Raw genomic sequence first — 27,719 nt, forward strand, 5'->3', positions numbered from 1 at the left:
CTGTCTTACATATGAATCTGGAGAGTATTCGAAGCCTGGTGTGAAGACCGCGGTCTCCTCCCGAAGACAGCCAAGATTCCCATGATCCTAGAATTCCTACAGGCCGGCATGAGGAAGGTGTTGTCTTTCAACTCCCTCAAGGTCCAAGTCGCAGCACTGGCCTGTTACAGGTCCGAAGTGGACGGGATCAGACTATCAACTCATCCAGATGTGTCTCGCTTCCTGAAAGGAGTTAAGCAACTCTGACCACCCTTAAAATGGCCAGTGCCTCTATGGAACCTCAACCTAGTACTAGACTTCCTAGCAGGGGATTCCTTCAGACCAACACGCGGTCTGTCTTTACATCTCCTGACCTTAAAGACAGCCTTTTTGGTCACAATATGTTCAGCTCGGCGCATCTCCGAACTTTAAGCACTATCCTGTCGGGAACCATGCCTACGGTTCACCCTGGGCAACATACAGCTGCGTACAGTGCCATCCTTTTTACCGAAAGTGGTTTCCCAGTTCCACATGAACCAAGCCATATCCTTACCATCCCCAGATGAGCACAAGGATTCGGAAGACTCACGCCTCCTTTGCCACCTGAATGTCGGCAGAATCCTAGTCCGATACCTGAAAAGATCGGAACCCTTATGCAAAACTGATCACCTGTTCCTTCTTCACAGCGGGAAGAAACAAGGGGAAGCGGCATCGCGGGCGACCATAGCCCACTGAATCAAAGAAGTAATCAAGGCAGCCTACATAGAGGCAGGAAAACCATTACCTCTACAGGTCAAGACACATTCTACAAGGGCCCAGGCAGTCTCCTGGGCTTGAAACCAAGCTGCTTTTGCCAGCCGAGATCTGTCTGGCTGCAACATGGTCCTCCCTACACACTTTCTCCAGATTCTACCACCTGGATGTTCAGGCCAGGGAGGATACAGCTTTTGCAAGGGCAGTACTAAGTGGGCCACGGGCAACCTCCCACCCTTTAGGGGAGTAGCGTTTGTACATCCCATTGGTCCTGAGTCCATCTGGCTACACGCTAGGAAATGGAGAAATTACTTAACTGATAATTTCGTTTTCCTTAGTGTAGACAGATGGACTCAGCATCCCGCCCACTGCTGCTCCAGAAATCGAGAACCTCAGATATCAAATCTCGAGACTGAGCAAGTACGGGTAAGCCACGGCCTACCCCTAGTTCAAGACACCCGTAGTTGCCCGGTGTCGGCGTTTGTTTGAGTGCACTGGCGATCTCCAGTTTCAAAAGTTTTATATATATATTTATAAAATCAGTTGAACCAGTTCAAGGTTAATCAAGTATTAAGCAACATATATCCACACTGGCTTTTCGAAGACAATACTGAAGAGCTAAGCTTGCTGCACGGGTATATGTAGAGTGATGTCAGCTTTGAAATCTGACTCCGTCTCCCATCTGCTATCAGGAGAGTCCTGAGTCCATCTGTCTACACTAAGGAAAACAAAATTATCAGGTAAGTAATTTCTCCATTTAAATTGGAGAAAAAATTGAGATCCGCTCTCCTGTGGTGATACCTAAAGGTCCCTCCCCCAGTTGAGAATTCCTGAGGCAATTTCTGAGATCCCTTAGAGGTGTGCCTTGGTCCTGTAGCCCAGTGGTCCCCAACCCTGTCCTGGGGGCCTATCAGCCAGTCGGGTTTTCAGGATATCCACAATGAATATGCATGAGAGAAAATCTGCATGTTATGGAGGCAGTGCATGCAAATTTTCTCTCATGTATATTCGTTGTGGATATCCTGAAAACCCAACTGGCTGATGGGCCCCCAGGACAGGGTTGGGAACCACTGCTGTAGCCGGTTCCTGGCGTGGACCTTGCTGCTTAAGCAGCTGAAAGGCAGTGGGTACAGGAAGCCGAGGGCAGCAGTGACTGACAAAACCCTCTCCCCGTTGCCGGAGACTGTCTCTGTACTCAGCTGGTAAACGCTGAACCCAAGTAAGTAAAAAAAAAAAAAAAAAAAGAGAGAGAGAGAAGATTTACCTCCCGATTCAGAGACATTGGAGGGGTTTCAGTAACACTTCCTCCGGTCTTCTTGCCCTGCTTTAGGCTTGGTTGGCATACTGTGTGGTAAGCTGTGGCAGCGCATTCTTGCGCGTGTCTTTATGCATGCTGTATTGTCCTACATAGAAAGTCAGTATGCGCAGTGTGCACATAACTTCATGCACTTACATACGCACACAACCTACTAAGCACAGAATATGAATAAGTGCAAGGTGATGCATATAGGGAAAAATAACCCATGCTATAGCTACACAATGTTAGGTTCCATATTAGGTGTTACAACCCAAGAAAGAGATCTAGGCGTCATAGTGGATAACTCATTGAAATCGTCGGTTCAGTGTGCTGCGGCAGTCAAAAAAGCAAACAGAATGTTGGGAATTATTAGGAAGGGAATGGTGAATAAAAAGGAAAATGTCATAATGCCTCTGTATCGCTCCATGGTGAGACCGCACCTTGAATACTGTGTACAATTCTGGTCACCGCATCTCAAAAAAGATATAATTGCGATGGAGAAGGTACAGAGAAGGGCTACCAAAATGATAAGGGGAATGGAACAGCTCCCCTATGAGGAAAGACTAAAGAGGTTAGGACTTTTCAGCTTGGAGAAGAGACGGCTGAGGGGGGGATATGATAGAGGTGTTTAAAATCATGAGAGGTCTAGAACGGGTAGATGTGAATCGGTTATTTACTCTTTCGGATAGTAGAAAGACTAGGGGGCACTCCATGAAGTTAGCATGTGGCACATTTAAAACTAATCGGAGAAAGTTCTTTTTTACTCAATGCACAATTAAACTCTGGAATTTGTTGCCAGAGGATGTGGTTAGTGCAGTTAGTATAGCTGTGTTTAAAAAAGGATTGGATAAGTTCTTGGAGGGGAAGTCCATTACCTGTTATTAATTAAGTTGACTTAGAAAATAGCCACTGCTATTACTAGCAACGGTAATATTGGAATAGTCTTAGTTTTTGGGTACTTGCCAGGTTCTTATGGCCTGGATTGGCCACTGTTGGAAACAGGATGCTGGGCTTGATGGACCCTTCGTCTCACCCAGTATGGCATGTTCTTATGTTCTTAATACAGGTAAAGCTGGGTGTATGGGCTGTGCATGTGCCTTGCTGCGTCCCATCTAGGCACCCGAAATCTTTGCACATAAAATTTTAAGCGCAAGCCGACAGAACACACCATTACTGCCGTCAATGGCTTTGGCAGCCAAGAAACATAAGCGCCTTTCTCTCTGCCATATTAGGGCTTCGCAGTCTGACCTGGATTCCAACTTATGTCAGCACTGTGAGGAAACGTAGAGAGAGTTCGCTTTCCTGGACTTTGCTAAACCTGGCTCCTCCCATTCAGAGGATGGGTTAGCCTTAACTGGAAGTACTCCGGATCTGAGTACTCCGTTGACTTGGGTCATCCATGGGAGAGGGAAATTCAGCGGCACCTAACCCTTCTCTTGGGTGGAATTTTTCCAGGGTCTAAAGCCTTCATACAGGCAGTCTACTACCTCGCTTGCCCCTGTCCGGATGGAAACTCAGCCGTTAAGACCTTCCTCTCCCAGTCCTATTTGCAGACCTCTAGGCATGCCTCACCTTACCAAGGGCATCCCTGGTAGGGACCCCGATGGCTGAGACGAAGAGGACAATCCAGACCCCTTGGAAGAAGGGGAAATCCCCCCGGGTTTGGAACCGTATTGAACTATATTGCGGTTCTTTCATAGAGACGATTAGCTGGCCTTAGTTTCCCAAACCCTGAAGGTGCTGGGAGTCCCTGGGACCGATTCTATGATGGAACCAAAGAAGAATCCCATTTTGATCGCCCTAGGGAAAGCCTCTTGCTACTTTCTAGTACCGGAAGCCATCCAGAAGTTAATTGACCTGCAATGGGATGCCCCGGAAGCAAGTTTTAAAGGGGGGACGAGTGTTAGAAGCTCTATACCCATTGAATCCAGCAGTGAGAGAGCGTTTGCGTTTCCCTATATTGGATATACTGGTCTGTGCTGTCACTAAGCAAACTATCCCAGTGGAGGGAGGAGCGACCTTAAAGGATGCACATGATAGACGGATGGAGTCCATCCTTAAACAAGCCTTTGATGCGGTAGCAATGACCTTTCAGATTGCTTTTTATTGTGCCTTCTCCTCTCTCAGAAGGTATATGTCTCGGGGGTGAATTACAGAGTGGTTATGGAACCCGCAGTCACCTTTTTAGCTGACGTGGGCTTGGATCTAGTCTGTACTTTGGCCAGAGGAGTGGCCTCAGTGGTGGCAGCCAGAAGACAGCTATGGCTGCAGAATTGGTCAGCAGACACAACCTCCAAGGCCAATCCTTCAAAGATGCCCTTTAAAGGTTCACTCCTTTTCGAAAGTGAAAACTGGAAGATAAGAGGAAACATTTGCAGCACCCCTCTTCTATGAGGGGTGCTGCAAATGTTTTCACCCCCTGTAGGGATGAAAATGTTGGGAGCCCATGGAAACTCGATATTTCAGTGGATGCTACCCTTTGGGGAGGTCTCATTCCTTTCGTAGTTGACAACCTAAGTTTCATCCCGAATCCCCCAATGAAATTTTCTCGACCCATCCTCGGAACGAGGAGAAAGGGGGTTGACTGTCCCTCTTCTATCAGTAGTGGGTTGAGATCACTTTGGAGAAATGGGTACTGGAGGTCATATGAGAAGGATATGCGCTGGAATTTCACAGCACTGCTCGGGACATATTCATGTCATCTCCTTGCCACTCCCAGCACAAGAAACAGGCAGTGGAGATTACACTTTTAAGGCTCCTCAGAATGAGGGCTATAATCTTTGTGCCCCAGGAAAATAAGGGTGTTGTTCTATTATTTCATCATACCCTCATCCTGGACCTTAAAAGTGTTAGCCGACATCTACGAGTGAATCATTTCCACTCTGTAATAATGGCCGTACAATCGGCAGAATTCTTAACCTCCCTGGACCTATCTGAGGTCTACCTACATATTCCAAACTGTCAAGAACACCAGCGTTTCCTGCACTTTGTGGTACTGGGTCACCATTATCAGTTCTGGGCTCTGCCCTTTGGCCTAGCCATCACCCCCAGAACATTTTCCAAGATTATGGTGGTCGTAGTGGCAGCATTGAGAAAAGAGGGAATCCTGGTGCACCCATACTTGGCCATGTCTGTAGAAGAGAGTCTCCCGGTGACCAACAGGGTGACCTTCTTGCTTCAGGAACTCAGTTGAGTAGTAAACTTGGATAAAAGCAGTCTCAAGCCTTCCCAGCCCTTGGAATATCTGTGAGTCCGGTTTGACACCAAGCAGTGCAAGGTCTTCCTTCCGACTACGCGGATAAGGAAATTAATGTCCCAAGTGCGTCACTTTATGAGCATGCTACACCCGACAGTGTATTGGTTTCATGGTGGCAACTCTGGAAATAGTACCATTGGCGAGGGCACACATGCGACAACTTCAGCGCTCCATGCTGTCACGTTAGAACCCGCAGTGTCAAGACTATGCGTTTTGCCTCTACTTACCGATGGGAGTATGCTCTCAGCTCCAGTGGTGGCTGGAGGAAGATCATCTGAGCAGGGGCGTGCCCCTTTCTTCCCCAAACTGGCTGGTCCTCACAAAAGAGACAAGTCTCCGGTGCTGGGGACCTCACTGTCAGGAACTGTTGGCCCAGGGACGTTGGACTGAAGAAGAGGCCCTCTGGAACATCAACTGCCTGGAAGCCCGGGCAGTCAGATTGGCTTGTCTACAATTCAGCCGCAGATTCCAGGGTCATGTGGTCTGCATGATATTAGACAACACAATGACGGTAGCCTTCATCAACCACCAGGGTGGAAACAAGAGCCAGCAAGTGTCACAGGAGATAGATCTCCTTATGGAATGGGCAGAAATACAACTACAGATGATCTCAGCCTCCCACATCGCAGGAAAAGACAATGTCGGAGCAGACTTTAAGCAGGGAGAGTCTGAATCCAGGAGAGTGGGTCTTGTCGGCCAAAGCCTTTCACCTGATAGATTGCTAGGGTCTCCCATCCATCAACCTGCTGGCCGCATCTCACAATGCGAAAGTTCCCTGATTCTTCAGCCGCAGAAGAGATCCGTGGTCCCTGGGGATCGACACTCTCGTTCAAATCTGGCCGGAAGAAGAGTTGCTATACGCCTTCCCTCTGTGGCCCCTGCTGGGCAGGGTCATTCGCAGAATCGAGCACCACAGGGGATTAGTCCAGCTAGAGGCTCCAGATTGACTCTGGTATCCATGGTATGCGGACTTGCGGAGACTCCTGGTGGAGACCCCCTGTACCTTCCACCGCACAGGGACCTGCTACAGCAGGGACCGGACCTTCACGAGGATCCGACTCTATTCTGTCTTACGATCTGGTCCTTGAGAAGGCTTGCCTGATGAAGAGAGTATATTCTGCGATGGTAATTGCCACCTTACTCCGCGCTCAGAAGTTCTCTAGCGTATGTACGGGTCTGGAGAGTATTTGAGGTCTGGTGCGAGAAACGCTGTGTCTCCCCTCGGGTGGTCAAAGTCCCACTTATTCTGGAATTTTTGCAGGACGGCTTGAATAAAGGTTTGGCCCTTAACTCCTTGAAGGTCCAGCTAGCGGCACTCCTGTCCGGTTTATCTGGACATGACCTGTTTTCTGAAAGTGGTGAAGCACCTTCGGCCACCCCTACAGTGGCCGGTTCCCATGTGGAATCTTAATCTAGCATTGAAATTTTTGGCAGGGCCCTCTTTTCGGCCACTGCACAGTCTTTTCTTGCATATATATTAACCTTGAAAACTGTGTTCCTGGTGGCTATATGCTCAGCACTTCGTATCTCTGAACTGCAGGCATTGTCATGTCAGGAACCGTTCCTCCGGATGACTCCATGAGCGTTACAGCTTCGTACTGTTCCATCCTTCTTGCCCAAGATAGTCTTGGAGTTTCATTTGAATCAGTCCGTCTCGTTGCCATCCCTAGATAAGCACAAGCACGCGGAGGAGTACCACCTCCTCCTTCATTTGAATGTCAGAAGTTTCAGAACCAGGTGATCCAGCTTTGTGGGCTACCATAGCTTGCTGGATTAAGGAGGTGGTCATAGGAGCCTATGTGAAGGCAGGAAAGCCATTACCTTCTCAGGTTAAAGCTCATTCCACCAGGGCTCAGATGGCTGTCTCCTGTTAATATCTGCCGAGTGGCGATGTGGTCCTCCTTGCACACCTTCTCCAGGTTCTATGGCCTGGATGTACAGGCCCGAGAGGATTCAGCCTTTGCAAGGGCAGTGTTAACCGGACCGCAGGCAGCCTCCCACCTTGATTGGGAGTAGCTTTTGTACATCCCATTGGTCCTGAGTCCATCTGGCTACACACTAGGAAATGGAGAAATTCCTTACCTGATAATTTAGTTTTCCTTATTGTAGACAGATGGACTCAGCATCCTGCCCTGGGCAGCCCAAGAACTGTGCCAAGGATTTGCCCATGGAGTGGATATCGAATCCAATAGATTATGGGTAAGCCTTCATCCAGTCCCTAGATCAGGGCATCTGTATTCTTACTGGGGTTCGGTGTTTATGATTGGTTGAGTACAGTTATGGTTATCCTTTTTAAATCGTATTTTTAATCAAGTGTTTTCACTAGTATGTCCATAGTGGCTTTTGAAGAGAATACTGGAGGGCTGAGTTCACTGCAGGGGTTTATGTAGGGTGACATCCACTTTGAAATCTGACTCTGTCTCCATCTGCTGATGGACCCATTGGTCCTGAGTCCATCTGTCTACACTAAGGAAAACAAAATTATTAGGTAAGTAATTTCTCCATATACCTGAAGAAAGGAAAACCATCTGTGATCACTAATAATTTATGATAATGCGAATATAAAAATATGGAAGATATCGGCAGATAAGGACCACGTGGTCCACCCTGGCTGCCCATTTGCACCTGCCTCTTGTGCTGTTACAAGTCTGACCTGATCAGTGATCTCCCTCTCTTCACCATTAAAGTCCCTTTGTGTCTGGCCCATACATGCTTGAATTCTGCCACTGTTTGACTCCTCCAGCCTCCACTGGAAGTCTGTTCTGCCACCCTATTAGTGAAAAATATTTTCAGTCCTTTTGAACTTCCCTTTTTATGGTGTCATACAATGGTCCCTTGTTCCTGAGCTTTTCATCCTATGGAAAGTGCTGCCTGCTGGTACGTAATTTTAGCCTATTGAATGTTTGGATGTTGTCATATCTTTCCTAGTATTTCTCCTTCACTTTCTCTGTGTTGGGTTTATGGTGCAATCTAAGCACCATTTTGGTGGCTCTGCTTTGAATTTGCCTCTACCTTATGAATGTCTTTTCTCTTTCAGCTTTTTGGAGTACTTACTGCAGAGAAACTGATTCATCACTTACAGGAGGTCCTTGAAACTCAGGAAGTGAACTGGCAATATGTGCTGAACTGTGTCTCTACTTTAGTCGTCTGTCAGTCTGAAGCGGAGTCACAGATTAAAGGTATGACACACTGAGAAGTTGCACTGGCATCACTACTGGTCTTCTGTCAGCAGAATGAACACTTTGCTTTGTCAGGAGACAATGCCACAGGTGACACTTCTGCATTACATATCCAGAGGATCTGAAAGCTAAATTGGATTCAGTTCCTTTAGATGTTCAAAAAATTTCCAAAATCTGTCCTACTTGGACAAACCCCACTGCAAAATGCTTAATCCAGCTCTTTAACTGTCTTGGAGAGCTGCTCCCCCTAGTGGCTTAATGTGAAACACACTCCTGTTAATTTGGGGGGCAGTTTTCCAAGTGCCTTCATTATTGCAAAGTCTGTATGTTTCCTTATCCTGCCAGACCAGTCTAGACAAGTGGGTTATATTCCTTAACAAGCAGATGGAGGCAGAGAGCAACTGCTTTGCTGGCATCACCCTATATAAGGTCCCATGCTTACCTCAGCCTGCCAGAACCTCCAGCAGATGGCAGGGTAGCATACCTGTGCTGCTCTGAAGTCAAGTTCTGGTCTTACAAAAAATTCCTGGAGCAACAGACCTAACTGCAACCACAAGGAAAGAGTAAGTGATGTCAGTGCTAGCGGAGCATAGGAAGTGTACTGGCCTTGCAGTGCCTGCAGCCTGCATTGTGCTGCACCAGGGGCCACCAACCATTGCTAAACATGTTGGGAAAAGGGAGTAGGAGCCCTGGGGCAAGGCCCGATCGGATCAGAACTGCAGACTGTGGCAATTATATGCCAGTCATTCTTCCCACCAGTATGGCCTTGTCACGACAGGAACCGTGGAAAGCATGAAAATGAGGCCTTCTGTCTTAACTTCTGTCTTTTCAGGAGAGGGGCACGGAAATTTGGCCATTTCTTTTCTGGGACAGCTTGAAGAACTTTCAACAGTTCTATGTCTCCTATCTTTGCCCTTTGCCTCTCCATTTTCCCTCAAAATTTGTTTTACTTTTAAACTAGGCTTCTGCTTAAAGTGGGATGCTAATGGGATTACCCCTTCACCTCCTGGTCCTTCTCAAGGGCATGGAAGCTTGAAGCCAGTAAAAGGAAAAAAAAAAAAAAAAGCATTCCTGGTGGGACTGAATTTACAGGAAGCTTCTCTTGGTCTGGCACATCTGTGGAGGGACAATGAGATGAATATAGGGGAATCCAGAGGAAGATGAGATTTCTTCAAAGAACACAGAAGAATCTTCAGTGGTCCACCTGTTTAAAAAAAGTTACCGCCCTCATTTTTATTGTATTTATTTTTTCGATTTATATGCTGCCCATTCCTGAACATACCCAGATCAATCCAGACAAGTGAGTTTATGCATTCCTACCAGCAGATGGAAGCAGAGAACAAAATCTTGAGGCACTGCTACATAACTGAGAGTGCTACCTGCAGTCCCTCAGTATTGACTGGTGCCCAAGCCAAGATGCAAACAAGAAAAAAACATTCCCCTAAAACAGAGCGAACAAAAACCCCCAGAGTTGGAAACACCGGAAAAAACTGCTAACAACTCTTAGCAACTGCTGAGCTCGAAAGTACTAGTACGTTCTATTGAAATAACTCTTCGGAACACATTCAAGTGAACAACAGGACAGTCATTCTTTCGGAAGTACTAATTGGGCAGGCCTCTGGACTGATCTGTGGTATTAAAGGAACGGAAATTAGCAGGTAAGAACCAATTTCCCTTTCCTGAACATACTCAGATCAGTCCAGACAAGTGGAATGTACCAAAGCACCCCTATACCGGATGGGAACCCGAAAGACCCGTTCTCAGCACACTCTCACCAAAGGCCGCCACCTCTGGTGCACTCACATTCAAACGGTAATGCTTAGCGAAAGTATGCAGTGAGGACCACACCGAAGCCCTACATATCTTCTGAGGAAAGACCAACTGCCACTCTGCCCATGACGCCGCTTGTGTGCGCGTAGAATGAGCTTTAAGACCCACTGGCACTGTGCGGCCCTTAGAAACATAGGCCGAGGAAATAGTTTCTGTCAACCAGCGGGCTAAGAATACAACCAAAGTGCTTCAAGAGGCAATATTATCTTGTGAAGTTTATAAGAAATGAACCAGATCAGAGCAAGTAACTTAGTAGTACCCTCTTCGGTATTATTTTTTAAAATTAGGTATATAATAATAACGGGATAAACTTTTCTCAGAAGAGAACTGCAAGGTCTCTGCTACATATATTTTAAACAGTTCTATGCCAGACAGAAGCCTTGTTTTGGGAAAATTCAAAAAGCATAAATTCTTAGACCTCATCTTACTTTCCAAAATTCCTTGCTTATAGTGTAAACTCAAGTTATCTTTAATTGTAGCAGCAAATAGGTTGTAATATAGCAATAGTCGCCAAAGAAGATGCCTGTGGCTAAACATTCAATTCTCTTATCCATGCCTACAAGATTAGCTGAAGCATCAGAAGAATATGCGCATAGATCGGAGGTTGTATGAACTAAAGATTCCAGCTAGGTTATAGCTCTCCAAATGCCCCAAAGAGAACTATCTGACAGCTCAGCATTATCAACGCTTTCCTGTCCATACCCTGGATCAGTCCAGACAAGTGGGTTTATGCATCCCTACCATTAGATGGAGGCAGAGAATAAAAACTTTGAGGCACTGCTCATAACTGAGCATGCCACCTGCAGTCCCTCAGTATTTCTGTCTCCAGCAGATGCTTGCCATCGTCCCTCTAAAGGGAAGTATTCTTGACTTTGTGGCCTTAATTAAGTTGTTGGGGAAAAAGAAAAAGGTTAAAGCTCTGAACGATTTGAAGCAGGCAACCAGGCACTTCTGCTTGGAGGAGGTCCAACGGCTCGCTGCTTTTGGCAGTAGAGGCTGTCTGCGCTGGGTGCAGGTAGAGGGAGGGTTAAGCCTGTGCAGAATTTCTCTGACGGGAGATCCCAGTGGTTACGAGGCTGGTTGTTTTTTTTTTTTTTTTCCTGTGTACCGTTTGCCAAGGCACGGTAGCTCAGCTTGACTGTGGTGCCTCCTGACTGCGTGTACGGCCTGTGTGTGCAGCAGTGTGCCCCGCCGTTGCTTTTCCTTTAGCAGTTTTTCCTTTGGTGGCCTCGTGGAAATGGCCCAAAGTCATGCATAGCGGCCTGGAAGGCTTTTGCGGCCTTTGGTCAGCCCACCTCACTTCACGCTCCCTTTGCACTGGCGGTGCTGCGGGAGGGGAGGGCCTCGAGTTTGTTGTAGGCCTTGGATGAGGTCCCGGGAGGACCAATTGTAGCAGCCAGACCATCCGAGGACGTGGGTAGTGGTCCGCGGGCCCCTGGGAGGGGGGGGGGCTGAGATTCTCCTCCTCCGCTCACCCCTGTAGCTCAGGTATCCTGAGGAGGATCAGTATGGAGGAGGGGAGTCTGAAGGTAGCTTGTTGGATCATGGTCCTGTGGATCTAGAGGATTTTCCCCAGAGTTTGTACTTCTCATGCATAAGGCCTTTCTGGTGAGAAAGGGAGCCAGGGGGGAAGCGTCCTGGTGAGAAGGTGCTGGTCGCTTGGCCAAGAATCAGAAGGTGGGATCTTCTGATGTCTCAGGAGATATACGGCGGCTGGACTTTGCCCATGCAGGGGTTGAGAAGGTCTCCGGGAATTGGAGGGGGGTCTCCGGTATTATGCTGTAAGTTCCCTGTACATACCCGGATCAGTCCAGATGGTTGGTTATGTCCCCCGTCCAGCAGATGTAGTCAGACAAAGCTTCGGAGGGTGCTGCTTTATAAACCAGTGCACCCTCTGTCAATCCTCAGTATGTTTCTGACTCCAGCAGATAGGAGTGGGGGAACCTCTGGTCCCCCAGGGCATTGCTTCAAGACTAGATTTATTCTCTATTTCTAAGCTTACTTGTTTTTTGTTTTTTGTTGGATGGATCAAACTGTTGTAGTTTTAAAAAACAAAACAAAACACTATCAGCTTCTAACTTGCAGCCCGAACTGTTTTTCTCACAATCTCCCTTCTGTTTTCTTTTTTAACTGTGTACCGGGTAAGTTTTTGTATTTCTTTCTTTCACAGATTTAGTTCTCTAACTCTGCTCTCCCAGGGGTGTATGTTGGAGGTTCCAACCTCTCCCCCTTTGCTGCTGTCCGACCCGCTGCCCCGAGACGCCATTTTCCTTGGGGCAGCCAGCTACAGAGACGTACATTCCTCTGGGGCTTCCTCCATCATTATTGGGTCAGTGAGGGAGATTGTTTTCATTTTCAAGTGGAGGTTTTTTCCTGCTACTCACGGCACTTACAGCTCATTTCCTCGCAGCTTCCCCTCTCTCCTGCCATGCTGAGAGCTTACTGATGTTTGGCGTGCGGGAAGCCCGGATCCCGGCTCTCCCGCGAGGGGTTTTGTATGAGGTGCCTCCCTGGTGGGGAGGGCCCCTCGCAGCCGGCGGGACGCTCAGTTTCACGCCTTCAGGAGCACCTTGATGTGCAGCGGTCGGCCCCGAACCCGCCTAGCGCGGGAACGGCGGCCATTTTGGATTCAGAGCCAGCTGTCCCTGCAAACCCAGGAGGAGATCTTTTTCGCTGTTCCCGCCGGTTTTAACGCCAGTGCCTCCTCTGGAGCCGTGTCCTCCGGCAGGGGATTCCTCCGTTTTACATCCCTTGGGGCCTCCTCTGTTTTCCATGAACTTTGTGCTCTTATTGCACAATGCATATTTGGCCAGGATGAGCCAGCCTCTGGATCCAGCGGCAGGGCCGCCTCCTCCCAAAATCATCAGGGTAGCGGATCCTTCTCCCACAGGGGCCACCCAGGGAGTCGAGGGCTTAGGGGCAGGAGCACCGGGGGCCCCTCAGGGGGCCGCCAGGGTATGTTTGGTTCATCCCCCTGTGGGAGGCGTTGATACTGTTCCGGATCCAGAACAGGAGGATGCTTTGCTTATGATGCAGATGGAAGGGGACGATCCCAGAGTTCTGCGTATATTCCAGAAGGACGAGCTGGACTCCCTTATTCTGCATATCCTGCAGGAGTTGGATATTGAGTCCCCACAGGAGCCACCTGGGCCCACTCCTCTGGTGAAGAAGGGAGATCCCGTGCTGGCAGGTTTATGCCCTCCATCAAGGTCTTTTCCTACCCATCCTATTCTTCTTCAACTGTTATCCAGGGAATGGGATTCTCCTGAGGCCTTCCTTAAGGTCAGCAGAGCAATGGAAAAGCTATATCCCCTCCCGGATGATTTCCTGGATCTGCTAAAGGTTCCGAAGGTGGATTTGGCGGTTTCGGCCGTTACGAAAAGAACAACCATTCTGGTGACGGGAGGTACAGCTCTGTGTGATCTGCAGGATAGGAAGCTAGAAGTGTATCTCAAAAGAGTGTTCGAGGTGTCCGCGCTGGGAGTTCAAGCGGCCATCTGTAGCTCCCTAGCGCAACGAGCAGGCCTTCGCCTGGGTTCAACAACTCCTTAGCTTCCAAGACCTGCCTCTGGAGGAGGCGCAACAGGCAGACCGCCTGGCCATCATAGCGTATGGAGTGGATGCTCTGTATGACCTTCTCCGAGTTCTGGCCAGATCCATGGTCTCAGCAGTCTTGGCCCGACACCTCCTCTGGCTCTGCAACTGGTCGGCGGATTCATCCTCTAAAACACAGTTAGGTTCGCTGCCTTTCAAAGGGAAATTTCTATTTGGAGACAACCTCGACCAGATTATCAAGTCAGGAGTGGGTCCAAGTCCTCGCAATGATGCCAGGCTGGCCCACTCCCCGATCCCCAGGATAGGGGGACGGCTTTCCCTCTTCTACGAGGAGTGGGTCAAGATCACGTTGGATCAGTGGGTCCTAGATATTCTAAAGCATGGCTGCACATTAGAATTTGCTCGACCCCCCCCCAGGGACAGATTCCTTTTCTCCCCCTGCGGATCACCGCAGAAACGACTCATCATGCAACAGACGCTCGACAGATGCCTCGCCCTTGGAGCGATCATCGAGGTGCCTCCAACGGAAGTCGGGTCCGGCCATTATTCAGTCTACTTTGTGGTTCCCAAGAAGGAGGGCTTCTTCCGCCCCATTTTGGATCTCAAGATGGTCAACAAGTCACTCAAGGTACCCCGCTTTCGGATGGAAACCTTACGCTCGGTGATTGCGGCGGTGCACCGCCGAGAATTTCTCGCATCCCTGGAACTGACGGAAGCTTATCTGCATGTTCCCATCCTCAAGACGCATCAGCGCTTCTTCCGCTTCAAGATCCTGGGGCAGCATTTCCAATTTCAAGCGCTGCCTTTTGGCCTGGTGACCGCTCCGCGGACATTCACGAAGATAATGGTGGTGGTTGCGGCGGCTCTCCGCCGAGAGGGAATACTGGTTCATCCATATCTGGACGACTGGCTCATTAGGGCGAAGTCCTTGAGCCAGTGTCACCAGGAGGTCAACAGAGTATTACAGCTGCTCTAATCCCTAGGTTGGGTTGTCAATTTCGCCAAGAGCAGCCTTACCCCATCTCAGTCTCTGGAATTCCTGGGAGCCCATTTCGACACGTCAGCAGGCACGGTATTCCTGCGCCCAGACCGGGTCCAGTCGATCATAGCGCAAGTGCAGCGCTTCTCTTGCCTTTCCCTTCCCACGGCTTGGGATTATCTGCAAGTACTGGGCTCCATGGCTTCCACCATCGATTTGGTACCCTGGGCTTTTGCGCATATGCATCCTTTACAGAGAGCATTACTCTCCCCTGGAAGTCGGTGTCTCAGGAGTTCCATGCTGTCCTCCCACTCCCGCAGCTGGTCAAGGACTGTCTGCTCTGGTGGCTCGACCCGCTTCATTTGGCACAGGGGACACCCTTGGACATTCCAGAGTGGGTGATTGTCACCACGAATGCCAGTCTCTCCGGCTGGGGAGCGGTGTGCCAGGCGAATTCGGTTCAAGGGCGGTGGACGAGGTTATAAGCCACCTGGCCGATCAATCAATCGCTTTGAGACCAGAGTGGTGCGTCTGGTGCTGAAGAGTTTTCGCCCCCTCATCCTTCACCGGGCGGTTCGGATACTCTACGACAATGCAACCACTGTAACGTACATCAATCAGCAGGGGGGCACGAGGAGTCGTCATGTCTCGTTGGAGGCGGACAAGTTGATGGCTTGGGTGGAGGCCCACCTATCTCGGCTGGCTGCTTCTCACATCGCAGGAGTAGACAACATTTAGGCCGATTTCCTGAGTCGACAACGGTTGGATCCCGGAGAGTGGGAACTCTCCGAGGAAGCGCTGAACCTTCTCATTCGTCGTTGGGGGATCCCTCACCTGGATCTGATGGCCACCTCCCGCAATGCAAAGGCACCGTGATTCTTCAGTCGCAGAAGGGGGCAAGGTGCTGAAGGAGTAGATGCCTTAGTCCTCCCATGGCCACGTCACATTCTCCTCTGTTTTTCCACCGTAGCCGCTCATGGCCAAGGTCCTCCGGAGAATAGAAGTGCACCATGGTCCGGTGATACTGGTGGTGCCAGAATGGCCCTGTCATCTGTGGTTCGCGGACTTGGTCAACCTTGCGGTGGACGGGCCTCTTCGCCTGGGTCATCTGCCATGCTTTCTGTGTCAGGGTCCAGAATTTTTCAACCAGGCAGATCGCTTTTGTCTTGCGGCTTGGCTTTTGAGAGGCACTGACTGAGACGATGTGGATACCCTGAAGCCGTAGTTTCGACACTCCTTAAGGCTCGGAAGACTTCTACATCCATCGCCTATGTCTGGGTTTGGAAGGTTTTTGAATCTTGGTGCGCCTCCACAGCGGCATCTCCGCGAACTGCTTCTGTGGCGCAGATTCTTTCATTTCTACAGGCCAGCCTAGAGAAGGGCTTAGCCTACAATTCACTATGGGTTCAGGTGGCTGCCCTTGGATCCCTGGTCCATCAACGAGAAGGAATTCCTCTTTCCTCACACCCGGATATCGTCCGGTTCCTCAAGGGCGTGAAACACCTGAAACCCCTGGTTCAGGCCCCTTGTCCTTCTTGGATCCTCAACTTAGTATTCCGGATCTTGGGCGGCCCTCTGTTCGAGCCAATGCGCTCTGCTACCCTCAGGGATCTCACCATCAAGGCTGTTTTTCTCGTGGCCATTTATTTATTTAGTTATTTGTTGGGTTTTATATACCGTTGTTCGGTGAAGCCTTCACAACTGTTTACAAGATTCAAATGGTAGTTAGTATGTTAACATATGCGAATTGAGGAAACATCAGGATACATATATTCGAAAAAGAAAGGTTAAAAGGGATCGGAGTGGGTAAGGCATATAAAGGAAGGGGATAGGAAGTGGGGGGAATGGGTTTCGGGGGGGGGGGGGGGGTAAGTAGAAAAAGAGGGGAAAGGAGGGTTACAAGGGTGGCAAAATTTAAACGTAAAGTTATTCTTTTTATAGTCCAACATAAGATCATTTTTGCATGAAAAGGGATTGCTTGGTGCTGGTTGATGTCTTGTTTTTGCGTGGTTTTGGTTCGTAGTTCTGTGGAGTGTTTGGCTGTTGTGATACTTGATTGTCAATGTAGACTTTGTCGAACAGCCATGTTTTTAGATCCTTCTTGAATGTTTTGAGGTTAGGTTGGGTTCTCAAATCTTTTGGGAGGGAGTTCCATATTTTGGGGCAGGCGATGGAAAATGCTCTTTCTCTGGTAGCTGTTAGGTGAGCCTCTCTGGGGGGGGTGGGCGGGGGGGGACGGGACTTTTAACGGCCTGTGTTGTTTGAACGTACGTTTTGTTGGGGATTCTGGGGGATTAGGTTTAAACCAGTTTGTCCTTGATGTTCATTGTGTAGTAATTTGTGTATGATGTTTTTGAGTTGTACTTTATTTCAGCTAATAGTCTCTTTGAATGTAGTCCTTTTTATCTCTATGTAAGTTCTTTATTTCAACTTGTTCCAATGTATTCCGCCCCAGAGGCGACAGTTTCAGTTCCTTGTAAACTGGTGCAATATATATATTATACAGGAACATCGGTATATAAAAATTAAAAATAAATAAATGATGGTCATGGATTTGTATTCAATTCGGGATTTTATTGGAAGCCAGTGTAGTGAAATCAGTATTGGTGTTATGTGAACATTCCTTTTTGTTCCGGTTAGAATTCTGGCTGCTGAGTTTTGTAGAATCTGGGGAGGTTTGATGTTGCGAGTATGGTAGTCCGAACAGTAAGGAGTTGCAGTAGTCGATGGTTGAGAATATGAGTAGCTGTAGTACAGTTCTGAAGTCATAAGAGTTTAGGAATGGTTTCATATGTCTTAGGGTTAGCAGTTTGTGATATCCTTCTTTAATTTTGTTTGAAATCAAATGGTTCTTGTAGGATAGATCTTTGTCAATAATTATTCCTAGGTTTCTGGCTCTGCCCGCTGGATTTCGGAGCTCTAGGCATTATCCTGCAGGGAGCCCTACCTTCGTTTCACGGATTCGGGGGTCACCTTGTGCACGGTGCCCTCGTTCCTTCCCAAGGTGGTTTCCTCTTTTCATATGAATCAGACGGTTGAACTTCCATCTTTCTCAGCTGATGAGATCTCCGCAAGCTTGATGTCAAGCATATCCTGATTCGCTATCTGGAAGTCACTAATGAATTTCGCTTGTCGGATCATTTGTTTGTCCTCTGGAATGTCCAAAGAAGGGGTCCAAGGCTACGAAGACAACGATTGCTCGGTGGCTGAAAGACGCCATAGTGGCCGCGTATATAGGGGCAGGCCGACAGCCTCCGGCGGGCATCAGGGCCCACTCTATTCGTGCGCAAGCAGCATCCTGGGCGGAGAGCCAGTCGGTTTCTGCCCAGGAGATTTGCCGTGCAGCGACCTGGAAATCCTTGCATAATTTTGCGGGGCACTCTCGTTTGAATCTGCAGTCGACGTCTTTTGGTTCGTTTGGCAATAGGGTCATTCTAGCAGGGCTATCCGGGGCCCACCCTATGTAGGGAAGCTTTGGTACTTCCCACCATCTGGACTGATCCGGGTACGTAGAGGGAAAAGAAAATTATTCCTTACCTGCTAATTTTCGTTCCTGTAGTACCACGGATCAGTCCAGACACCCTCCCTGAGAATATATGGGATTTCTGGGACCTACTCTGTCTTCCTGCTCGAATACTTTCAAATATGTCTGTTGTAACCTATGTCATGGTTCCTTTTGCAAGTTTTGCCTGTTGGCGCCAGTTGTGTATCCATATTCACGGTTCAAAGTTAAACGTGTTTGGTTTCCTTGATCCATCCACCTCTGTTTCTCTACTGCTTTGATATTCTTCATACTGAGGATTGACAGAGGGTGCACTGGTTTATAAAGCAGCACCCTCCGAAGCTTTGTCTGACTCCATCTGCTGGATGGGGGACATAACCCACCGTCTGGACTGATCCGTGGTACTACAGGAACGAAAATTAGCAGGTAAGGAATAATTTTCTTTTGCTGTGGAGCTTCCGTGAGTGGGCCTGGATGTGGTTGCTGACTCGGACCCAAATTCTGATCCTGATGGTGACATGGATGAACTGGATCTGGATGAGTAGTCCATCTATTCAAGAAGGAGTAGTTGTGGCCCCTCATTCCCAGGTTTTGGAAGAGCTAGGATTGAAGATAGCTCTGGATTAATCAGATAGTGAAGGGGTGAACCCAGTTCTGGATAGCCTGTGTGGCTCCCCTAGTACTTGTCCACTACCTAAGAAGATCCATAAGCTGGTAAACTGGGAGTGGGACATCCCGGAGGCGGACTTGAAGGTTGGACATGCTATGGCAAAGCTGTATGCGTTGAATGAAGAGATTCTAGATATTCTATGGGTCCCAAAGGTAAATGCGGCCATTTCCGCCGTGACTAAGAAGACTATTCCAGTGGTGGGGGCTGCCACTCTGAAGGACTGTTTAGGACCACAACTTGAAGGTCCAGTTGAAGCTGATGTTTGAAGACTCTGCCTTAAGCCGAGGGTGACAATTTGTGGCAGCATGATGCAGAGGACCTTTTTGTGCTGGGGAACAGGCTTCGTTTGGGACATTTAGCGCCATTCAGTCTGCGCGACTGGAAGCTGGAGTGGTTTAGTTGGCAGATGCGCTCTAAGACTTGGGTTGCACTCCAGTCAGGAGCATGGTTTCTGCGGTGATGACCCGTGGGCCTTTATTGTTGCCTAATTGCTCGGTGGACATCCGATCCATGTCCCAATTATGTAATCTCCCCTTTTAGGGAAAGCTCTTGTTTGGAGAAGATTTGGATCAGTTAATGAAGACTTTGGGGAAGCCCAAAGGAAATAGGATACTGGATGTTAAGAAGTGTGGCAAGGAACAAGTTTCTCTGCGCCAGGATCGAAGCAGAATTTTGGAAGGCAGCAATCCTTTCAAGGGACCCACATATCCTCTAGAGACAAGCCGGTCAAGGGACCAGAGGAAGAAAGTCGTCCCAAGGATGCCAGAGGTGCCCCTTTCTCTGTGCAACCAGTAAGGGGCAGATTGCCCCTCTTTTACGAGGAATGGACGATCACCTCGGACCAGTGGGTCCTGGAGGTGGTGAGAGATGGCTACGCCTTGGAATTTTCTCAACTGCTCAGGGCCATTTTTGTAATCTTTCAGGACAAGCGAGTGGTGCGGTGGGAGACGTTGCAATGACTACAGCTCCTGCGCGCTATTGTTCCAGTGCCCCCTCTGGAGAGGGGGCAGGCTCGATTCTCTGTGTACCTCGTGGTCCCTAAAAAGGAGAGGACGTTTTGGTCCATTCTTGATCTGCAGAAAGTCAATGCTACCTTCGGGTGCTGCAGTTTCGGATGGAGACATTTATTTATTTATTTTTAGTTTTTATAAACCGACGTTCCTGTATAAAATACATATCACACCGGTGTACAGTGAAATAAAACTGTCGCCACGTGGGCGGCTTACATTATAACAAATAACATTATAAATAACATTATAAATACATTTAACATTTTAACCGATAACATAGAGATTAGAGGAGATTAGCGGAGATTACAGTAAACAATCGAGGTTGATTAAGATTCAATGATGAGCTCTTCAAGAACTTATGTACGACAGGTGGGTCTGGTCATAGGCTAAACTGATCAAGTATAAGCTCTTCCTGCTCTTAGTTCTCCGGGAATGCTTGTGTGAAGAACCAAGTCTTTAGTTTCTTTTTGAATGTATTATGGCAGGGTTCAAGGCGAAGGTCTGGAGGGAGTGAATTCCAGAGTGTGGGGCCCGCTGTGGATATTGCGCGTTTCCTCAGTGAGGTTTTTGCCGGCTGGGTGATTAGCATTGTGCATTGGGTGATGAGACATTGTGCATGTTAGCAGCAGTGCACAAAGGGGAGTTCCTGGTGTCGTTGGACTTGATGGAGGCCTATCTCCATATCCCCATTTGGGCCGAGCACCGGCGGTTCCTGAGGTTCATGGTCCTGGGGGGGGGGGGGGGCATTTCCAGTTTTGGGCCCTTCCCTTTGGTTTAGTGACAGCACCACACACATTCACTAAGGTTATGGTTGTAATGGCAGAGGCTCTCAGGAGGGAAGGTTTTCTGGTACATCTGTACCTGGACTATTGGCTTGTACAGGCAAAATCAGAAGTGCAGTGTTGTTGCTCAGTTCAGCGGGTCCTGCAACTCCTGGATTCGTTGGGCTGGGTTACGAATCTGGCAAAGAATCATTTGAAGCCAGCCCAGTCATTGGAATATCTGGGGATGTGCTTCGATACCAAGTTAGGGAAGGTATTTCTGACTACTGAAAGGGTAGTCAAATTGCAGTTAGGTCCTTCGAATGTTGCGGCTGTCTGTTCCCAGGGTCTGTGGTTATTTGCAGTTCTGGGTTCCATGATTTCTACGCTGGAATTAGTTTGTCGGCCTTTGCGAACATCTGTCCTTTGCAAAGGGCTCTGTTGTCCCATTGGAATCCACTTTCGTAGGAATTTCAACTTCTTTTGCCATTGCTGGAGGAGGCCAGATTCAATCTCTCGTGGTGGCTATCTCGGCACAATCTGGAGAAAGGAATGGACCTCAAAGTGCTCGATAGGTGGTGGTGACCACTGATGCCAGCCTCTTGGTCTGGGGGGGGGGGTGTGTGATTTGTCAAGGAAAATCGGCCCAGAGTCAGTGGTCTTCGAAGGAAGCGACCTGGTCCATCAATCGGCTGGAAACCAGGGCAGCGTATGAAGCCTTTCTGGCATTTCTCTCGCTCATTAAGGGCAAGTTGGTGCGAGGGTTCTTGGACAATGCGACAACAGTGGCGTATATCAACCACTAGGGCGGAACGAAGAGTTGTCTATTAGCGCTGGCAGCGCAAGAACTTTTTTTTGGGGGGGAGAAGCATCTGGCTTCCCATGTAGCTGGAGTGGACAACGTGCCAGTGGACTTCCTCAGCAGACAGTGTCTGGATCTGGGAAGTGGGAGTTGTCAGCGGAGGCCTTCTCCTTGACTCAGGCCAGGCTGGGCAGACCAGCAGTGGGCCTCTTGGCGACTTCAGGAAATGCAAAGACGGATCGGTTTTTCAGTCGCAGAAGGGAGGTTGGATCGGAGGGCGTCGATGCTCTCATTCTCCTGTGGCCGACACACCTGTTGCTGTATATGTTTCCACCTCGGCCTCTCGTAGGTCAAGGGCTGATGCCCATCGAGCTTCATCCGGGCATGCTGATTCTGGTGACTCCCAAGTGGTCGTTCGGGACATGGTTTGCAATCCTTCTTCATCTGGTGGTGGATGGTCCTGTTCTCTTGGCCCATCTGTCAAGGCTGTTGTGGCAGGGTCCCGTATTTTCAGACTGGGAGGATCAATTCTATCTAGCAGCTTGGCCTTTGAGAGGCGATGACTCCACTCTTATTCAGAGCCTGTGATTGCAACTTTGCTTCAGGCAAGATCCACGTCTTTGGCTTATGTCCGAGTGTGGAGAGCCTTTGAATCCAGTTTGCAGAACAAGGTGCAGCCTTTGAAGGTGGACATTCCGCAGATTCTAGCCTTCTCGCAAAGCAGTTCGACTAACAGTTTGGTCTATAATTCCCTTTGGGGTCAGGTGGCAGCCTTAAGTTCCCTTTGATGTAGGATTCGGGGAAGACCGTTGATATCTCATCTGGGTGTGCTTCGTTTCCTCAAAGAGGCAAAACGTTTGTGTCCTTCCGTTTGGAAGTTTTGTCCAGTAAGGAATCTGAACTTAGTTCTTCGGGTGCTGTGTGGTCCTCCTTTTGAACTGGTTAGGAGGGCTTCTCTAAAGGGCTTAATCCTGAAGGCTGTTCTCCAGATGCCTATCTGTTCAACCAGAAGGGAGGATTTTTGAACTGCAAGTTTTCCTTCTTTATTTGCCTAAGGTGTTTTCCTCCTTTCACTTTAACTAGGTGATCAAGTTACTGGCCTTGCCATATTTGTTTGCGGATGCTCCTGTGGCAAGGGAGCTTCATTTACTGGGTGAGCACATATTTCTTTATCAACAAATGCCTTTCGGAGATCTGAACATCTTTTTGTCCAAGGGCACTATTGCATGGTGGCTGAAAGAGATGATAGCTTCGGCTTGCATCTGTAAGGGCCGATTGGTGCCGGAGGGGTTGAGACAGCATTCCACGAGTTGTGCGAGCAACTTTGAGGGTCGAGTGTCAACTGTTTTCTACACAGAAGATTTGTCGTGCAATGATGTGGTCTTCACACTTTTATCCAAATATTACCACTTGGATGTGTGGATGCCAGAGGAGGCGTATTTTGGGGAAAGTGTGTTGCATGTGAGTCTTTTGAGTTCCCTCCCAGAATAGAGGGGCTTGGGTACAACCCACTTGTCTGGCCTGATCCGGGGTATGAACAGGAAAGGAAAATTGATTCTTACCTGCTAATGTGCGTTCCTGAAGTACCATGGATCAGTCCAGAGACCCGTCCCCATCTTTCAAAAGACTTTCTCGCTTCTGGATGTTGCTGAGCTGATATGTGATATATTCAAAGTAATGAGAAGTGTACAAGGTTTCAGATGTGCGTTCTGTCACATTAAGAGGGCCTAGTTTTTTTTCAGGGGGCTGCAGAGTTTGTTTCTATTCGTCCCAGGTTATTGGGATTTGTTAAGGTAGATATCTTGACTTGGGTACAGGTCAGTACTGAGGGACTGCAGGTGGCACTCTTTTTATGTGGCAGTGCCTCAAAGGTTTTGTTCTCTGCCTCCATCTGCTGGTAGGGATGCATAAACCCACTTGTCTGGACTGATCCGTGGTACTTCAGGAACAAAAATTAGCAGGTAAGAGCCAATTTTCCTTTCATTGACAATTGAAACCCTCGTGGAAGACACAGGTGAAGGATTAGAAATCTGAGTAACCACTCTGTTTTAAACATGCAAATTAGTAACAGGCAAAGTCTCTATTTGACCACTTGCAAGGACCCTGGAAGATGGAGAAGTCACGAGCAACACCATATTCTGAAGCCCTTAAAACCTCTTTGGCGGGACCCAGAATATTCATGGGACACATCCGATCAGCCTCAGTTGAGTGAAACTGAGATGAGTGGCGTCTATCCAGACTTAAAGAAATGTCCACAGCATCTAAAAGTGAACCAGATTGTAAAAGAATATCAAGGTGCAAAACAGTTTTCCCCTTCCTTTTCTTTCCCATGGTCTCAAAGTGAATCAATGTGAAGGGGTGAGCCCCATAGGTGTGCAAATTTGGCATGCCGCAGAGCCACCATAGAAACATAGAAATGACGGCAGAAGAAGACCAAACGGCCCATCCAGTCTGCCCAGCAAGTTTCACACTTTTTTTTTCCTCATACTTATCTGTTTCTCTTGGCTCTTAGTAACCTTTTGGTTCTATTTCCCTTCCACCCCCACCATTAATGTAGAGAGCAGTGTTGGAACTGCATCTAAGTGAAATATCTAACTTAATTAGTTATGTGTAGTAACTGCCGCAATAAGCAAGCTACACCCATGCTTATTTGTTTACCCAGACTATGTAATTCAGTCCTTGTTGGTTGTTGTCTGTATATAGATCCACTTTTCTTCATTCCCCTTGCTGTTGAAGCAGAGAGTTATGCTGGATATGCATTTCTCCCCTGCCGTTGAAGCAGAGAGCTATGCTGGATATGCGTGAAGTATCGGCCTTTCAACCCTGCTGTTGAAGCAGAGAGCTATGCTGGATATGCATTGAAAGTGAAGTATCAGGCTTATTTGGTTTGGGGTAGTAACCGCCGTAACAAGCAAGCTACTCCCCGCTTTTTTGTGAATGCATATCCTTTTTTCCACATTTCCTCTTGCCGTTGAAGCTTAGAGCAATGTTGGAGTCTCATTAACCGTGTGTATGTTTATTGAATAAGGGTATTATCTCCAGGTAGTAGCCGTCATTCCCGTGAGCCACCCACTCTTCATTCACGTCCTCTAGACTTTATGGATCCACAGTGTTTATCCCATGCCCCTTTGAAGTCCTTCACAGTTCTGGTCTTCACCATTTCCTCTGGAAGGGCATTCCAGGCATCCACCACCCTCTCCGTGAAGAAATACTTCCTGACTTTGGTTCTGAGTCTTCCTCCCTGGAGCTTCAAATCGTGGCCTCTGGTTCGGTTGATTTTTTTCCAACGGAAAAGGTTTGTTGTCTTTGGATCATTAAAACCTTTCAAGTATCTGAAAGTCTGTATCATATCATCTCTGCTCCTCCTTTCCTCCAGGGTGTACATATTTAGATTCTTCAATCTCTCCTCATAAGTGATTTGATGAAGACCCTCCACCTTTTTGGTCGCCCTTCTCTGGACCGCCTCCATCTTGTCTCTGTCTCTTTGGAGATACGGTCTCCAAAGAACTGAACACAGTACTCCAGGTGAGGCCTCACCAAGGACCTGTACAAGGGGATAATCACTTCCCTTTTCTTACTCTATATTCCTCTCTCTATGCAGCCCAGCATTCTTCTGGCTTTAGCTATCGCCTTGTCACATTGTTTCGCCGACTTCAGATCATTAGACACTATCACCCCAAGGTCTCTCTCCTGCTCCGTGCACATCAGCCTTTCTCCCCCCATCGAATACAGTTCATTTGGATTTCCACTCCCCATATGCATGACTCTGAACTTCTTGGCATTGAATCCCAGCTGCCATATCTTCGACCACTCTTCAGATTTCTTAAATCTCGTCTCATTCTCTCCACTCCTTCCGGCGTGTCCACTCTGTTGCAGATCTTAGTGTCGTCCGCAAAAAGACAAACCTTACCTTCTATCCCGTCCGCAATGTCGCTTACAAAGATATTGAACAGGACCGGTCCCAACACTGATCCTTGCGGTACACCGCTTAAAACCGCTCTCTCTTCGGAGAGAGTTCCATTTACCATCACACATTGTCTTCTGTCCATCAATCAGTTTGCAATCCAGGCCACCACCTTGGCACTCACTCCTAAGCTTCTCATTTTATTCACCAGTCTCCTGTGCGGGACCGTATCAAAAGCTTTGCTGAAATCCAAGTAGATGACATCGAGTGCTCTTCCTTGATCCAATTCCTTGGTTACCCAGTCAAAAACGTCAATCAGATTTGTCTGACAGGATCTTCCCCTGGTGAATCCATGCTGCCTCTGGTCCAGCAATTCTCCCGACTGTAGATAGTTCACTAATCTCTCTTTCAACAGTGACTCCATTACTTTTCCCTCCACCGAAGTGAGGCTAACTGGTCTATAGTTACCAGCCTCTTCTCTGTTCCCACTCTTGTGAAGCGGTGATTGTTGGAGACTTTAATATGCCAGATGTAGACTGGAGAATCCCATTTGCAGAATCTAATAATAGTAGAGAAATAGTGGATGCCCTGCAAGTAGCTTTGTTCAAACAAATGGTAATGGAACCCACGAGAGAAGGAGCTATACTCGACTTAGTGCTCACTAATGGAGATAATGTCTCTGATGTCCAGGTGGGCGCCCACCTCAGCACCAGTGATCATCAAACGGTATGGTTTAATATCACAAAAAGGATACGGAAAAGAAGCACACTCTTAAGGGATTCCTTGGATGTTCAAGGTGACCTCAGTGTAGGTATGTGCATTCGTTTCATCCGTTTCCTGTACAAGCATGTAATATGAAACATATGAAACGAATGCACATCTAATTGACATGTAATGGGAAATATGAAACGAATGCACATCCCTACCTCAGTGCCACATGACGGTGGGGGTGGGTGCCTCCTCCAACTCCTCACCACACTGCAGGGTCATGAACAGCAGGCAGGCTAGATGTCCTCCATGTGGTCTTTTCTTATGATCTCATTAGGGTGTCTGTATGGAGCATGGTCAATGGGGGTGGCTGCTTACTGCCTGCTCTGACTGAAGAAACTGGGTAGCTAATTCAGTTTCCAAGGTGCAACTCGCTAAGCTCCCTTTTAAGGAGAAGCTCCTTTTTGGGGAGCATTTGGAGAAATTGATCAAGGAGTTAGCCTCACCCAAGTCTCCCAGACTTTTAGAAATTATGTCTAAGGTTTCTTCCCAGCTAGGTAGCATTATTATCAACCCACAGTCTGGACTGATCTGTGGTAGTACAGGAACGAAAATTAACATATAAGAACTAATTTTCCTTTTTTTTTTTTTTTATCATGCATATGCTGGACCCAGGAGGATGGACGCTTTCGAAAGAGGCCTTCTGCCTGATTGTGGCTATTAGGTCCAATTATGGACCTAATAGCAGCCGGGAAGAATGTTAATGTGGACTGGTTCTTCAGCCGCAGGAGAGAAGAATGATTGGGAGGTCTGGATGCATTGATACAATCATGGACTTCTTGTGGACTCCTGTATATTTTTCCACTAGTAAAAGATTGCCGGAATCCGGAACCTGATAGTCTTCATGGCAGCACCAGACCTCAGACCAGACTTGTTTTCTGATTTAGTGGTATAAAAGAATCAAACAATAAATAAATAAATAAACTAGCCCAGATGTTCTGGATTGTGGGTCTCATGAGAATCAAGGAGGGAGCCTCTGAAGCTCTCTCAGAACAGAAGTCTCTTGGTACAAGAACCAATAGTCTGCAGAGATCCATCTTCTTTCTGTCTCATGGCATGGCTGTTGAAAGGACAAATAAATTTAGGAAAGGCTATTCTGACAAAGTGGTGTCCACACTTTTGCAGGCCCGGAAGAGATCACTTCTCTAGTGTAAGTTAGAGTGTGGAGGATATTTGAAGATTGGTGTTTGGAGAGGGTATTTTCCCCTTTGAAGGCATCAGTGGCTACAATCTTAACTTTGTTACAGGTTGGCCTGGAGAAAAGGCTAGTGCTTAATTCTTTCAAGGTACAAGTTGCGGCTATCACTTGTTATAGGGGCAGCTCCCTTTGAGTCTCTTGAGGATGCACTTCTGAAAGATTTGTCTTTGAAGACTGTTTTTGTTTTGTGGTAGCATTGTGTTCAGTGAGTTGAATTTCAGATCTCCAGGCTCTTTCCCCCAGAAACTCCTTTTGGAAGTTTTCAGAAGAGGCAGT

The 27,719-nt window shown here is 48.0% G+C and overlaps 1 protein-coding gene across 1 annotated transcript in view; it reads left to right on the top strand.

Moving 5' to 3' along the window:
• The window catches only part of FANCA (FA complementation group A), a 522,319-nt gene that overhangs the window by 220,168 nt on the left and 274,432 nt on the right, over positions 1-27,719 (top strand). Inside the window, exon 13 of the mRNA XM_029608211.1 lies at positions 8,323-8,464. Within this exon, the coding sequence (XP_029464071.1) occupies positions 8,323-8,464 (142 nt within the window). The remainder of the gene's footprint in view (positions 1-8,322; positions 8,465-27,719) is intronic.

Source organism: Rhinatrema bivittatum, chromosome 7 (assembly GCF_901001135.1).
Source record: "Rhinatrema bivittatum chromosome 7, aRhiBiv1.1, whole genome shotgun sequence".
Classification (NCBI taxonomy): Eukaryota; Metazoa; Chordata; class Amphibia; order Gymnophiona; family Rhinatrematidae; genus Rhinatrema; species Rhinatrema bivittatum.